General features: G+C 59.7%; 1 protein-coding gene across 1 annotated transcript in view; it reads right to left on the bottom strand.

Annotated features, from left to right (window-relative positions):
• The window catches only part of PSTPIP1 (proline-serine-threonine phosphatase interacting protein 1), a gene marked incomplete at its 3' end in the record, with an annotated part of 38,962 nt that overhangs the window by 4,505 nt on the left and 18,762 nt on the right, over nt 1-15,695 (bottom strand). The window contains exons 3-12 of the mRNA XM_084239977.1: nt 15,531-15,605; nt 8,822-8,856; nt 8,487-8,593; nt 6,390-6,452; nt 5,750-5,848; nt 4,901-4,946; nt 3,963-4,042; nt 3,290-3,388; nt 2,331-2,427; nt 1,842-1,932 (exon numbers count right to left, since the gene is read on the bottom strand). Coding sequence (XP_084096103.1) covers nt 1,842-1,932; nt 2,331-2,427; nt 3,290-3,388; nt 3,963-4,042; nt 4,901-4,946; nt 5,750-5,848; nt 6,390-6,452; nt 8,487-8,593; nt 8,822-8,856; nt 15,531-15,605 — 792 coding nt within the window. The remainder of the gene's footprint in view (nt 1-1,841; nt 1,933-2,330; nt 2,428-3,289; nt 3,389-3,962; nt 4,043-4,900; nt 4,947-5,749; nt 5,849-6,389; nt 6,453-8,486; nt 8,594-8,821; nt 8,857-15,530; nt 15,606-15,695) is intronic.

Genomic DNA, 15,695 nt, shown 5'->3' with positions numbered 1-15,695 from the left:
ACTCTACCTTATAACCTTCTCCTTTAGATATGAAAGAGAAATAAAGGCCTTCTCAAACATTAGATCCCCCCTCCAAGAAATATTGAAAGATCTCTTATGTATGAATCAAAGAGTATATCCACAAAGAACGGAACAAAAAATAGAACCACAAACTTAAAGACAAAATGGCAGTAGCAATGACTCTAAATGTAAATGAACTGAACGATTAAAAGGCACAGAGTGTTTTGTTGGATTAGAAAAAGAATCCAACTTTCTTCTGCCTCTAGTAAATGCACCTGAGCTCCAAAGAAAAACAGAGGTTTGGAGTAAAGGATTGCAAAAACAATTCTACAAGCAAATGGAACCTAAAGGAAGGTGGGGCAGCCATATTATATCAGATAAAATAGATTTCCAACTAAAAAAAGGTAACAAGACGTAAGGATGGACATTATATGATTAAGGGAAAAATAGATCAGGAAAAGATAACACTCATCAAGATATATCTACCAAACCAAGAATCATCAAAATATATAAGGCGGTTACTGTCAAATTAGAAAACAGACATTGGGAAAAACACATTCATAGCTGAGGATGTCACTCACCAATGTGACAGATCAATTACACAGAACATAAATAAGAACACAATAGCCTTAAAGACTTAATAGGCATTTATAGGGCACCCTCCCCAAAAAGGGCTGAATACACATTCTTCTTAAGTGCGAGTGGGACATTCTTAGGACTGACCATGTACTGGGTCATGAAACAAATCCCTGAAGACTGAAATCATATTAAGTATCTTCTGTGACAACAATGGTATCAAACTAGAATTGACTACCTAAAGAAGGCAGGAAAAACCTCTAATATGTGGAGACTGAGCAACATAGTACTGAATGGTTATTGGTTAATGAGGAAATCAAAGAAGAAATTAAAAAGTGCCTCAAGAGAAATGATAATGAGGACATAATTCCAGAACTTTTGGGACACAGCAAAAGCAGTAGTAAGAGGGAAGTATATAGCAATACAGGCCCACATCACAAAACAAGAAAGAGCTCAAATAAATAATATTTTCCTCACCTTAAGGAACTAGAAAAAGAATAAAGTCAAAAACCAGTGGAAAGAAGAAATAAGCTGTCTTCAGAGGACCTGGAGTTCCACCAGGAGCCCCACCCCCGCCCTCACCCACCTCCCAGGGCAGGATCTTCTTTGCACAAGAGGTCATGAGAGCCCACCATAGATGGGCACCCTGGCCCCCCAGGGACCAGTCTGCTGGGGGACAGCCTGAGCAAATATGGGCTGTCACCACTGTCTCCCAAGGCCTGCACCAGGAGGACCTGTTGGTTCTGACCCCAGAAATCACATACCCAGGCCTAGAGAAGGTGAGTGACTTGTGCAGCTGATGCTGAGGTATGGCGCTAGGACCCTGGCATCCTCTGCGCCCTGACCAGGGCGGGGCGCAGAGGGTACCCGGAGAATTCTCCTGCAGCACTGACTGGAGGGCCCACTCCTCTGCTCCAGGCCAGTCCCAGTGGAACGGTGTCACCACTGCAGCCTGACAGTCCCAGACCCCGACCCAGGGCCCAGGGGACAAGGAAGCCAACCTGGTACTCCCTGGGGCTCTGGTCCCAGTCACTAGTGAATAAATGGGTGTTATTGTTTATTTAATGTCTGGGTCCCCTAAGGCTAAGGCTGTATTTGAGCCTGCTCTGGCCTTGAAGAGTGCCCAACCCAGCATGACACCAGGCGCCTGGTAGGCACTTGTCTCAATGAAGATACAAGGGAAAACCGGTTGCAGGAAGCGAAGCTGTCCCCACTTCTGGCCTTCACTCTGCATCCTGCCGCTGTTGTCCATCCGGGAGCCTCACCTCTTTATCATGCCGCAGGATGGCGGGACGCCAGGGCTGCCAGATCCTGGGGCCACCTCCCGGTCGTAGAAGTTCTGGAAGGGCACCGGAGCTGCGGGCGGGCGGCAGGCTATGAGCCCAGGGTGGCCAAGGGCAGATCAGGCAGGACACCCCAACTTATTCCTATCTTGGGGCCTCCTTCCATCCCGGCCCTCTCTTAACTCTGCTTGGGAGGGGCTCTCGCTTCCAAGAGGGACCCTCAGCGGGAGCCACGAGACCAAGTGTTCGCACTCATGGCCCACGCAGGCTCCACCTCTGCTGCAGGCCCTCACTGCCCCCCTTGAATCGTGGGGCTTGTAAGCGCTGGGAGCTGCACGGTCCCCACCATCCAGCAGGGTGTCGTCAGCCTCGTCAACTGTGCCCTGGCAGCTGAGGCTCAGGGATGAGGCCAGCTTTGTGGCACCAGGCCGGCCCGGACAGTCTGGGCTGCCTGTGGGTGGGCGGGCTCACCTGGGGGCTCGGTGCCCGTGCCCTTGACCTGGATGAAGTTGTTGATGTCGCCGTCCACGCTGCAGGCTTCCAGCACGACCCGCACCTCTTCATAGAGCTGGGAGCAGAGAGAGCAGGGCTGAGGGCCAGGCCTCACCGCCATGCTGCCCCCGCGCAAGCCCTGCCTCTTTGTGAGCATGGAGGAGGGGGCTCTGCCGCCCCCGCACGGGCCTGAGAAGGGCTCAGCCCCTGGGGCTTGGGGTGTTGGGGTGGAACTGCCCTAGGAGTCACAGCCTGCCTCCATTTTCCCCATTTTAAGGGTGAGGAAAGTGGGGGAACAGCGATTTGCGTGAAGTCGGCAAGAATTCGGCGCAGCAGGACTGCAGGAGAGGAGCCCTCCCTGCCCAAGAAGTCACCCGTGGGCAAAGTCATCTGGGGAGGAAAACCCCCAACCCAGCAGCTTGTAGGCAGCGGGGGTCAGGCCGGGCAGCACATTGGGGGGCCGGGCCGCTCGAAGGAGACAGCGAGAGCTCATGGCTCTGGGGCTGCCTGAAGAGAGGTCGGGGAGGCCTTCTCTCCTGGAGCACCCGGCCCACCCGGTGTGGGGCGCCCCATACGGGGGCTCCAGGGAGATGTCCGGGGACCTGGAGCAGGACAGCCCAGGGTCCTTTAGCCGAGGGACTCTGTCCAGTTGGCTCCTGCACCCCCGTGGAGGAGCAGACGCGGTTAAGGGAGTTACGGACCAGGGAGCAGGCTGAGCAAAGCCGGCCACACTGCGGGCAGGAGAGGCTGCAGCCCGGAGTGGTCCCGACGCCAGCCCTCAGTGCCCTGCGGGGGAGGTGAAGCGCGAGGCCTGGGTTGCAGGACCAGGGCTGGGTCGCAGGACGAGGAGCTTGTTCCGGCACTCAGGTGGACCTGAGCCCCGTGCTGCTCGGGCCGCCCTCTCCTGCCCCCGTCCCTGGCCCCACCCCCGGCCATACCTCATCATCCTTGACGCACTGCAGCGACAGCTGGTTGCAGTGCACCCACAGGGAGTTGCGGAGGATGGTCAGCCTGTCAAACTCTTGCAGCTGGAAGGCCTGGGGGATGCGTTGTGGAGGGAGGTGAGGAGTGAGATGGGGGTGCAGAGCCAGGCAGGTTGGGCCCCACCTGCAGCCAGCTGGGCAGAGCAGCGTGCCCCTCTGTTGGAAGACCCCGCCTGACCTGGGAGCCGACCCCGAGGCTTCTGGGAGAAAGGCTGAACTGCTGGTGGGAATCCTTCCCCTGCCATATCCTGCACCCCGGCCCTGCCCTCCAGCCCCACCACATGCTGAGAAAGACCCCAGAGGGAGGTGTCACGGGGGGATCCCTGGCCCCCGTGGCCTGGCTCCCTGCCCTTTCCGTCAGCGGGGCCCAGGGAAGCTACGGGCTTTGTCTGGGCTTCAGTGGAGAAGGGTGTCCACCTGCAGGAGGCACCCAGGCCCCAAACCCGGCTGTGGACTCCCTCGGGGGCAGTCCGGCACAGGCCTTAGGGGTGAGTGGAAGAGGGGATGGGTGCAGGAATGGATTAATGATGCCTCCGCCCACCACCATTGCCTGGTTTTCCCCCATGAAGCACTGCTGGGTCTTTCCCCATTTTTGTGGCTGGGGAAACTGAGGCCCCGGGGCACTCACCTCACAGGTAGTGCGGTGTTCCTGCTCCCACTCGCCCCGCACCTTCTCCAGCTGCTCGATGTTCTGCCTGTACACCCGCTCTGAAAGCACAGGCTCCCTCAGAGAGGCACCCCCACACCCCACCCTGCATCCCAGCAACGCCCGCCCAGCGTGGCCCCTTCTCTCTGGCTGCCGGTGCCTTGAACACTCGGCTCAGCTGCTCACTGAGGTCTGAGATGCCCAGGGCTGGGCCAGCGCCTTGCACACCCAGGCTCACAATCCAGGCTCCTGTCACTCCCAGGCCGCACCTCTTACTTCCCGACAGGAAACCGAGGCTTGGCTAGGGCAGCGGTAAAGGAGACAGAGGGGCGCATCGGGGAGTTGGACTGGGAACTCAGTACACTTGGGCTCCAGATATCTGGGGGTCACCTAGTCCCCCGTCAGGGGAGCAGCTGGCTGGGAGAGACAGAGGACAGGGGAGCGCCCCCCTAAGGACGGAGCAGGGGACCTCTCTGTCCCGGGAGCTGTGGCAGCAGGGACGGGTTGTAGGGGTCTGGCATCGGGGGAAGGAGTGAGGAGGCCGAGAAGACTGTGGGCACCAGTGTTCACAGGAGCGAGACAGAAGGGGGGAGGAAGGGGCACATACGTGCGCGCGCACACTTGGGCAGACACGCACACGGGGGCCTGTCTCCCGGGACCGTGGCTGTGGAAGTCCTGGGCTCCGGCTCATTGTCTGTGACCTCGGGCAAGCTAACCTGTGCGCCTCAGTTTCCTCGTCTGTTCAGCATGCAGTGGGTACAGAGCAGTGCAAACATGCAAGAGGGTAAGACCAACCCAGCAAGTGACAGGAAAGAAAGGTTTACTTGCGTAAACGTGGAAGTGCATGCGGCTCTAGTCGGGTGTCCCCAGGGGAGGGCCCAGGCGCCCACCCCGGCTGAAGAGCAGGCAGGGCCGCCTACCTGCCTCCATGGCTGCGTCCTTGCACTGCTTAGCTTTGTTCTGGCTCTGAGGAGACACAGGGACCACTGGCTGAGCCCCCAGCACCCACCCCACGCCGCCCCGCGCCCCCAGCCTCCAGAAGGCTCAACAGTGCCCCTGCCACCCCCCCCCCCCAGGGGTAGGGCCAACGCAAAGTCCCTTCATTAATCCAGCCTCACGCCACCAAGGAGCACCGGCTGGTTTCAATAAAATAAGAATCACAACAGAGATCTCCAGCCCGGGAGGCACCTGTGAAAACTCTGAGGCCCTAGAAGGAGGCGTGCAGACCATGGGCCCTGAGGCCCCTCGTGACCTCTCTGGCGTTCTGGCCCCGGCTTGCTGCCCTAACTCAGCCGAAGGCTCTGCCCTCTCTGGACCGCAGCGTCCCTGTCTGTGCAGCAGGTGGAATGTGCTCCTGGGCCCGGGGCCGGAGCAGTGCAAGCTTGGGCTCTGGACAACCCGGGCTTGGGTCCTTTCTGGTGGCTTCCTGCCTCGAAGACCTTGGACACGTCACTCACCGGGCCTGGGCCTGTCTCCTCTGTGTGCCGGGAGCCTACCGGGCCCTCTCTGAGGTTGTGTGAGGGTTAGCATCTGCTCTCACTGCCTGTGAGCTCGGCCTGTGCGCACTGGCCTGCTCTGAGGACTGGGTCCTGGGGCGCGGCCTGGAGATGGCAGAGGGGACCAGGCTGACCCTGTGTGTGCCCTGAGATTCTGGGAGGCGGAGTTTCGGGTGGGAAAGGAGCAGCCGGCGTGTCCTCATGCAGACCTTGCTTGGGGTGTCTTTGGCACCCGCCCCCCCACCGCCGGCCCTGCCCCCACTTGGCCCTCACCTTCTCCACCTGCTTCTGGTGGCCGTTCGTACTGATGCGCTCGAAGGCCTGCTCAGCGTCATCCGAGTCTCGACACTTCTGCTCGTATGTCTTCTTGGACTGGGGTGTGGAGGGGTGTGACTTGGGGGGCTGCACAGTCTAACTCTGCCATCCCCCAGAACCCAGCCTCCTCCCCGCCAGGGCTGGGGATCTGGAGTGATGGTGGACAAGCAATCTCAGGACCCTTCCCACCAGGGACAGTGCAGCCCTGCAGGTGGCCCGGGCCTGTGGTCACCTCCACCCACCAGCAAGTTCCTGAAAATGCCAGGCAGCATAGCGATGCCAGTCTCCACACCGCTGTCCCTCCCTCCACGGCGCCTTTTTCTCCTCCCCAGGGGAGCAGCTCACCTATTGGAGCCCCAAGCAAACAGCACTGGGGGCTCCTGTGGGTCGCTCTGTGAGCCACTGCTTGCAACGAACCCCTGGCCCATCGGCCAGTGCCTCCAAGGGCAGAGCCTGGGCCCATCTGTGTGAGGCCTTGGTGTCTGGTGCAGCCCAAGCACCCAACAGGCACTGTGCATATTTTGGATGGAAATGTGCTGCCAGGTTGGGGGTCCAGCCTGAGCCCTCAAACTGCTGGGCCGAAGACACTGGCACTCACCTCCATGGCCTTCTTGTAGAGCGACAGCTTGGTCTTCTGGATGCGTTCCATGACAGCCTCATACTGCAGGGGGCACAAGGTGCTGAGCCAGGGGCCACGGCCTCAGAACACTCCCCTAGCCAAGAGGATGGGGTGTCCTGGGATGAGGCACAGCATCCCCTCTTGCCTCTGAAGGGGCAGTGACAAGATGCCCTCTCTGCTTTCACAGTTATGCTCACGACAGAGGTGGGGGGAAGCCAAGGCATGGGCGTGCCCACGAGTCCTCTCCCTGCAAGTCTAGCCAGGATGAGGTCTCTCCTTGGGAGCAGTGACCTCCCCACACGTGTGCGTGCTCACACACACACACACGCACACACACGTCTTTCACTCAGCTTCTGTACCTGCTTCCAGCAGTCACACACTACATACGCACCCCGGCACACACGCACAGCAAGTCCCACATGACACGCATGGAAGTACACACTAGCAGGCTCCCCCTGCCCACACATGCACACCCAGACCTGTACACACACGCTCACAGGGCATAGAGACACCCCTCACAACAGGCTCCTGTGCCGCCCCCCGCCCCGTCCAGAGCGCACACACGGCAGACTCAGTCATGGCCACTGCGCCCCACCGCGCCCCCCAGGCTCCTTGCTCGGATGGAGACGCCAGACTCAGCCTGGACGGCCGGGGTCCCACGGGCGAGGACCAGGGGAGTGGAAGGCTCACGTCGGGGTTGGAGTTTTTGCCTGGGATCTGAAGATCCCATGTCGGTGGGGAGACCTCAGACAGGGCACCCATCAGAGGCTCAGGGGCACAGCGGTACACGTACACACCGGCACGCCCCACAGGCAGGCACTGTGCCCCTGCTGCCTTGCACACACACGTACATACGCACACTTGCGCACACCCCCAGGCAGGCTCCCCGCTCCCCATCACAGCTCTGGCCACTCTGGGGAAGGCAGCGCTCCGTCCAAAACCACTTTTTGCAGACTTCTCAGCTCCTCCGGCCACAGGAGAGCTCAAAATAGCCAGCTGGTGGCCCAACGGTTGCAGCAGGCGCTGCAGGGACGCCTCATTTCCTCAGGGCTGAGCTGTGTCTGGGGACCCACTCTGCTCCGGAACCCAAATTTAGAGCCTGAAAGTGAGACCCTGGGTGGATGGGCAGTTGATGTTCTGGGACCCCTGAGGAGAACCCGGTTCTGGCGGGTCCCGGAGTTTGGGAGGTGGACAGATGTGCCACCCTGCGTGAGGGAAACTGAGGCAGAGAGAGGGGAAGTGGCTTGGCCAGGATACCGGCTCCACCTGGTCTCATCTGAGGCCTGGCACTGTCTTCCCTCTCCCAGCTCAGTGGTCTGGACCGTACCGTTTCAGTTCTGTGGACAGTTTACGATGATCCTGCCTCTTCAAGCAAGAAGTGTTCCTGTGTGCTGGCCTCCGCCCCAGGTCAGGGCGCCACCCTCCCCTCTAAGGCCTGAGAAGCTGCCCAGGTGTCCCCAGCTGCCCTCCCCGGGACTCAGGCTAGAGAGGGGGCCCTGGGGTACAGATCACCAAGTCCCTCCCCTATCCCATCTTTGCAGCTTCCCTGACAAGTCGCCCCGGTTGGGCCTGATACCTCCTGGCATGGGAACCTCACGCCCCTTCCAGGCAGCCCCCCCCCCACTGATGGCCCAGAGTGAGAAGTTCCTTGTATGCCAAGGAAAGCCTGACACCCCCAACACCCCCACTCCTCAGAGGCCGTGTCTGTCCCCTTGGTTTGGGGCAGCCTGGCACAGGGGTCGCAATGACAGGTCCTCAGGTCTCTTTCTCTTGGACAAACAGCCCTGGCCCTTGAACGCAGGACCTGTGGCCACCGCGTGCTGTGACTGACCCTCTAAGCTGTTGTGGGGGGTCGACGGGGCCCAGTCTCTTGCCCTCTCCCGGCAGATGAGCCTCAGGCAGGAACCCCTTGGGGATGTCAGACCTGAGAACTCAGCTGCCGTCCCCCTGCCCCCGGCCTTCCCTCCTCCCTTGGATCACTCTCACCTCCCAAGCCTAGGGTAGGGCCCTCCCCATACCAGCTCCCTCAGGAGGGCCCTCCACAGCCTTGGCAATGGGGGAGCAGCCCCACCTCACCCTCTTCCTTTGCTCCTTCTGCCTCTCCCGGAACTCCTCGAGGCTCCGCAGCTCCTCACGCAGGGCCAGGGCCAGCTGGATGTGGGAGCTGCCCACGTTCTCCATTTCTGGGAGCAGAGTAAGGACACGGGGCCCCGATGTCAGATCTGAGGGGCCCCTGCAGGCGTCAGCCAGCCCTCACCCACAGCTTGCCTTCTGTCACCCCAAATCCCCTGCCAGTCTGGAACCTGGGCTCCCCCTCCCAGCCAGAAACATCCACCTATCTGTGGGGGGCGGGGGTGTTCCCAGGGGTGCTATTCCCCTGCAGCCTGGGCTGGGAGACAGTTGAGACTTACGCTGCTTCAGGGAGTCAAAGGAGGCCCTCAAGGAGCTGCAACACAGAGAGGACAGGGTCAGCGGGGCGGACACAGTGCGAACCAAGTCCTGGCAGGCTGAGAGGTTTTATTTTGGTGGGAGAGCCCCAGGTCACTCACACCGCTGACCTGGACCCAAGGAAAGCTGGCGTCAGAGAGCGGCCACCCAGTTGAAGCCCAAGCTGGGATTGCTGCAGGCAAAGCTCTCTCTCTGTCAAAGCAGGCGAGCCCCAGCTGCGGCGGGATGCTGGCTGTCCCGAGACCAAGCGACTGCCTTCCGGGCCCTCTTCAGGAAGAGCCGAGACTGGAGAGGGCTGTGGTCAGAGCAACTCAGCAGGTAGCCTGAGGACATGCCGGAGGAAGCTGCATGGGGGGGGGGCTGATAGTCAGGGGGCCAGGACAGATGTGGGGCCCTCGGACAGGACAGGCAGGAGCGAGGACAGTGAGAGCTGCCAGCTTCCCTGGTCCCTGGCTGGGGCAACTGGCCGATGGTGGTGATGGCCCAGGGAGGGACCAGGAGGTAAGATGGGGAGTTCATTTTAGGGTGCACTGAGCTCAGGTGCTGGAGAGGCCTGCAGGGAAGTCGGAGCAGAGACGCAGCAATGTCCACCCCTGGACAGTCACCAGGAGCAGCGGGGAAGGGGAGGGCTGCCACGGGGTACGGGCTGGTGCCTGGAGGGGAGCAGGGTTGCCAGAGGAAGCAAAGACTAACATAGGTTAAATCTGAGTTTCAGATAAACTACAAATATCTTTTGAGAACAAGAAGGCCCTGTGCAGTGCTTGGAGAGTACTTACACTCAGAAAGCCATTTCTCCGAAATTCACACCTAACTGGGTGTCCTGTATTTTTTCTGACGCCCCTATTCAAAGGGTCTTCTCTAGAATGACCGACAGAGCCAAGACCCGAGAAACAGTGTGGGAACCCACCCAGGACTCAGTCCTGCCGCCTGAGAGGTCAAGGGGACCCACAAAGCCCAGAGGTCCTTGGGGCAGAAACAGGACCAGTGGGGAAAGCTCTCTCTTCCCTCCACTCTCAGGGGGGAATTCTTTGCCTGCATTTGCACCCCATTATCCACAGAGGCAGCTCCACGGTGGACCCCCTTCTCACCAGGATGCCCACAGAACTGGGGCCAGAGCCTGGCCTCTGCTGCTGGGGTCAGTTACCCCAGCCCTCAGGCCCTCTGCTCCCTTCCTGCCCTGAGCTGGCCTCGCAGGCCGCGCACCTGCCCCCTGGTGGCCAGTGGCCGCAGGAAGCCTATGGAGGCGGGTGAAGCGGGTCCTGCCCTCTGCCCTCTGCCCTCTGCGGGCCATCCTTGCCGGGCCCACTGCGCATCACGGGACAGCTAGGGAACCTAGGCCAACCTGGGCAGCAGCCCGGCAGTCCCCGCGGGAATCAGGGGCTGAAGGAGAACCGTGGCGGGCCAGTCAGTGCCAGCCCTGGCCATAAACTAGGGATTTTCAAGGTAAGGTTTGCAGCAGCAGCAGCAGCAGCAGCAGCAGCAGCAGCAGCAGCAGCACTAGTTCCTGGAGCTTGTTTAAAACACAGGTTCGTAGGCTCACCAGCGTCCTTCTGAAGACTAAAACTCAGGGGTGGGTACCAGGGCGCAGTTTTCCCCAGCCCCCTGGAGCTGCTGAAGTGCATTCAAATGTGAGAACTGCTGGCCCAAAGCAGCTCCTCCTCACAGCTCTGCCCGAGAGGGGCCGAGATTACCCCCATTTTACAGAAGAGAAAAATCAAGGCAGAGAAAAGTGAGAGGCGGAGTTGGGTGAGACCTGGTCCAGCCAAGACTCTAGAGGAGGAGAGGGGTGACTGCCAGGCGACCCCTCTATGGGCCATGGAGTGGGGGGGTCAGGACTTTCCCCCAGGAAATGACTCCTTGTCAGTCATGCAGCTCAGTCCCGCTCCCTCCCCTCATCTCCTGCCTCAGTCTCCCTTTCTCTCTAGGTCAACAGGGGACCCAGAAAAGATGGTTTCTCTGAGCTTTCCCGCCAAACTGGGTCCCACCACCTTACCACTTGGGCGAACGCATCATGTCCTCATTGCATGTCAAGAGCGGGGACTCCCCCCCTCTGGAATGTCCTCGCATCTGACTCTTCCCAATGCCTTTTGGACTCGCCTCTCTGGCAGTTCGACCTGAAATTCTGTGCTCAGACTGAGTCTAGATTTTCAGTGACGGCGTCTCTGCTATACCCGCCGCAGGGCATGCTCCACCCAAGGCCCCGCTTTGGCACCCCGAAGCCCTGCCCAGTCTCTCGGCTACCGTGAGCCGACTCCTGTTGCCTCCCTGTGTGAAGCTGGGCCCCCTGCAAGGTGCGCCCGAGGACCCTGGACAACAACGGGCCCTTTCTCCCTCCAGTGTGGTGTCTTCCCCGCTCTGAGCTCAGAACAGAGACTATGAAACAAGAGTTTCTTCTAACAGGAAAACCACAGTATTTCCTTGCTTGGGGTAACTGCTTTGGGGCTCGACAGAAGCTCCCCAGCCCTGCTGCCAATCCCCTTCTTTTCCTGGACCGTGTTGCTTCCGGGAGCCGGCGCAGGCGGCAGGCGGCGTCCTACCTGGGGCCCGATGAGCAAGAGCGGGAGGAGTGACAGTGTTTTTAGGGGTGGTGTTCCAGGCAGACCTCAGAGGATGGGTGGGACTGGGCAGGGGCGAAAAGGGGAGCACAGTCAGAGCAGAGGCCCACAGGTTTGCAGGAGAGAGCGGGGCAGGGACCTTCTGCAGGGCGGGCTGCAGGGTGGAGGCCCTGCACCCAACCCGATGCTGCATTGAGAGGGCCTGTGGAGAGCCCTTACATTTGGGGACCAGGTCTGCAATATTGTGCTATATCAGCAAAATATATATATATATATAAATTTGGTCTTCATCCATAGCTCCTGGCTCATGGCTTCCAAAACTCCTGGCATTTCCTAAGTGTTGTGAGGGCTGAGGTGTCTTTTGCCATGTTAATGAGCTGACTTTTGGTGTTGGTTGTCCTGGAAAGCCATGGACTAGTGGGTGGGACCCTCGGTCCTGCCCCCAATGTTCTGGGAGGGGAGGGGGCTGGAGAACAAGTTCAGCTGCCCAAGGCCAGAGAGTTCTCCCTGGTTCCTGCAGAATGGAGCCCACATAAAAGCCCAAAAGGAGCTTCAGATAACACAAGAAGGTTTAGGGAGGGGGTGGGTGGAGAGGCAGAGGCGCTCCATGTCCTGTCCCCACATCCGGTCCTGAGCATCGCTTCCTGAACAATGTCCTCTGGAATAGACTGTGACCTAGCGAGTGTCTCTGGGTTCTGTGAACAGCTCCAGCCAATCAATCAAACCCAAGGAGGGTTGTGGGAACCTCGGGTCTGCAGCCTGTTGGTCAGAAGCACAGATAGCAGCAGGGCCTGGGGCTGGTGTCAGAGGCGGAGGCAAGTCCGGAGACAGCCTTCCTGCAGGATCTGAGGCGCTCTTTGGGTAGATAGGGCCAGAAGGAACTAAGTTCTCAGAGTCCCTGCTGGTGTGGAGAAGCGCACACGCCCCATGGCACACAGGTCTGTTTTGTGTGTCCTTTATCGCTGCTGTTCAGCAAATATTTGCTGAGCTCATGTGGAAAGGAGGTGAGGGCTAAGGAGCATCTGAGTCTGTGAGTAACTTCCCCTTCATGCATGCAGCCGAGCCCCCAGGCCTGAGTGAGGTTTCTGGCTCATCTGAGGTCGGGGATACAGAAGTGCGCTGTCTTCAGACAAGAAGAGGGGGGGCGGCCAGAAGTCTGGGTCTTTTCTGGGGTCACTTCCTGTTGCTTGCCCCCACTCTGTGTACCTGCCCACCCTCCAGGGTGTTGAGAACGAGCATCCCACAACAGGACACAGGGTGCTTGGCCATGAGGAGGCAGGAGCTGCCCCCACAGAATCCATTTTCCCTGTGTCAACCCCAAAACCCCCTACTTCCTCCCCCTCTCTCCCGCCAAGTTTTTATGATGAGGAAGTGACCCGGGTTGTCATGGCCACTCATTCTTTCCACAAGAGTCCCTCAGGTTGGCGCGGGGACAGGGTGACCTGTCGGGCAGGACAGGCCCAGTGTGTGGGAAACCCCAGAGGAGCTGGGGCGAGAAGGGCCCTGGAGAAGTTCTGACACGAAGGACGGGGCAGGGCCGTGAAGTCTCCCTCAGTGGGGCTTCAGGATGGCAGAGTCCTTTATTGTGTTTTATTTTAGATTTTTAAATCCCCCTGTTCAGCTTGGAATGCTCCATACAAGCTTGTAAATGGGTGGATAATGGATACGCAGATGACAGGAGAAGACAGAAAAGCCTGAACGGTCTCACTCGCCTAGCACCTGGGGCGAAGCAGCCCTTGTGGAGCACCTGCTTGTGCAGCCAGCTGAGGTGCTCGGCCTTGACTCTAGCGGATGCAGAGGTGAGCTGGGAGGGGTGAGCTCCTCCCCTGCTGCCTGACCCACCCTGCGCTTCCCACCTCCAGCCTTTGCTGGGGGGGAGGGCGCCTCCTTCCCCTTGTCCTTTGCTATGAGTTGCCCTCCCTGGTCCTGCAGCTCTGCCACGCTCCTCTGGCCCCTCAAACCTGATGTGGCTGGACTGTGGGTCTCTGGGGTTTGCTTCTCTCCTGCTGCTGACTTGCCCAAACCTTGGGCTGGCACTCCTGCCCAGGCAGCAGCTCCTCCAGCTCCTCCGTGGAGCACAGTGAGGCTGGCCCTAGGTCTGCCTTCCGCCCCAGCTTGGGCCCTACCGTTGGCACCCCCTAAACGAAGGCTGTCCCACCAGGGGCTCCCAGCACCAGCTCTCTGGGTCAGGGAGTGGCTGGTCCCCACCGAAAAAAATGATCCACATTGCTCAGGCAGGCTTCTCAGCCCAAACTAAGCAGGGTGACCCCAATTCCTTTCACTCACTGAAGGATCTGCGAGACTGCAAGGAGCCCCGATATTTATGGAGCATCTTTGTGGCTTGGTCGGCTGGACATTGTGAGTGTCCGAGCAACTCCTGGGGTGACCATCCCCTTTCACAGTGGAGGCTCAGAGAGAGAGAGGAAGTGGCCGTCCCAGGGTCACACAGGAAACAGAGTGGGGGACCTTGTCCTCCTTAGCCTCCCGTAACGACACCAGGTGTCAGGGCACCCAGACCCTCCCATTTCAGAGCCCTAAAATATGGGACAAGATGTAGCCTACTTTCCCACCTTGATACCCCCCCACACACACACACACCCACCCCGGCTCCACCCTATTCTAGTCTATCCTTTAGTGGCTCCTCCTTCCCGGTTTCAAGTAGCCTGTGGCTCACAGTCCTGGAGTGTGGGATCCATCCCCCTCTGCCTGGGGCACACTCTCCAACAGTCACCCCTGCCATCACCACCACCACCACCACCAAGGAGGTCACCTCTTTTTCTGGACAAGGCCTTTTTCAGCTGGCCAGGGAGGTGGCCAGGAGGCAAGCAGGACGGCCAGGTCCCTCAACCCCACTCTGAGAGCAGCTCCGCTGGGGAAGGGGGTCGACAGACTTCCACTCATTGCTGACTGTGTCCTGAGTCCTCCTCTGAGCCCAGCCTGCCCTTGGGAAGCCCTCAGGCCATGTTCCTGCACAACAGCCCACTGAGGGGACAGATGAAGGCCAAAGTCAGAGAGGTCAAAAGTCACACAGCTCCCGGAGGCCTGGCGAGACCTATGCTCTCCCATGCTCCTGCTCCTGCGCACTCTCTGGTCCAAAGTACGGGTCCTCTGGGCATCTCCCCGAGTTCATACCACTTTTAAACCTCCTTCTAACCCTTCCTGTGTTTCCCCCGGCTCCTTCCTCTGGAAGCGGGAACCAGCCAGGGTCCCTGCGCCTGTGGAGCGCCCGCAGAGTGTCATAGCTTCAGGCACTCCAGCGAGGAGCCGTCCAGGCTTGGACCGCAGCCTTCAGGGCTATTTTCCTTGGCAGGGCTGGACCCTCACAGGCTTGGCCTCCAGGGGAGCAGATGCTTGACCTCCAGGGGAGCAGGTTCAGGGGCTGCTATGGCCGCTGAGGGCTAGGGGCTGACCTCAGGGCACCTGGGTGGGAAGTCGCATCAGAGGCCTTCCAGAACTTGAAGCTGAGTGCTCCGTCTGCCCCTCAGCCTGGGCTGGGCTTCACCCCTGGGGAGTCACGCTATCCTAGGGCAGGCCCTCTGCTCTGCTGCTGGCAATTTCTCCTTCAGCTACCCTCAAATCATCACCCTCTCCCCAGAGACTCCCCTGAACCAACAGAGCCAAGCCCAGGATGTGCTTAAACCTTCAAGAAGGCTGTATTGTTATCCTACTCACCAATAACGAGATGGAGGTACAGAGAGTGTTGGCAACCAGCTCAAGGTCACACAGCTTAGACAAGGAGCTGGCTCCGAAACCCATGCGGGCCCTGCCTGGAGGCCCCTGTCTCTGGCCACACCTTCTGCAGCCCAGGTGGCAGACCAGCGTAGGGCCTCTCCTCCCACTCAGCACTCTCAGAACTGGGGGGAGGCCGCCCAGGTGGTGCGGCTGTGCTACATGCACCTGAGGACAGGTGGACTCAGGCCCCCTGCCCTGGGCCTGGCTGGCATTGGGACCACAGGCTTTTCTCCATACACAGAACCTGAACTCACCCGGATCCCCAGGGGCCACCGAGGCCCTCCTGGCCTCCCCCAGTCCATCCCACGCCAGGAAGCCCTGAGCCCTGTGTGAGGGCCTGGAAACGGCCACACAGCTGGAGAGGGAGCCGGGCCGGGCCACTTACTTGATCTCGGACTGGCCGCCCGCCTTCCGGGCTATCTGCACCAGCTCCTTCCCATAGCGCTCCTCTGCCTGGGCTCTGCAAGGACACAGCGGCTGTTGACCCCTTCACCTCTGCCCTGCAGGTCCCTCGCACACCTGCGCCGGAACCCGAGGGACCTCGCAGCCC

The sequence above is a fragment of the Talpa europaea genome, assembly GCF_964194135.1.
Source record: "Talpa europaea genome assembly, chromosome: 8".
Classification (NCBI taxonomy): Eukaryota; Metazoa; Chordata; class Mammalia; order Eulipotyphla; family Talpidae; genus Talpa; species Talpa europaea.
This window is presented reverse-complemented; position numbering and strand designations above follow the sequence as displayed.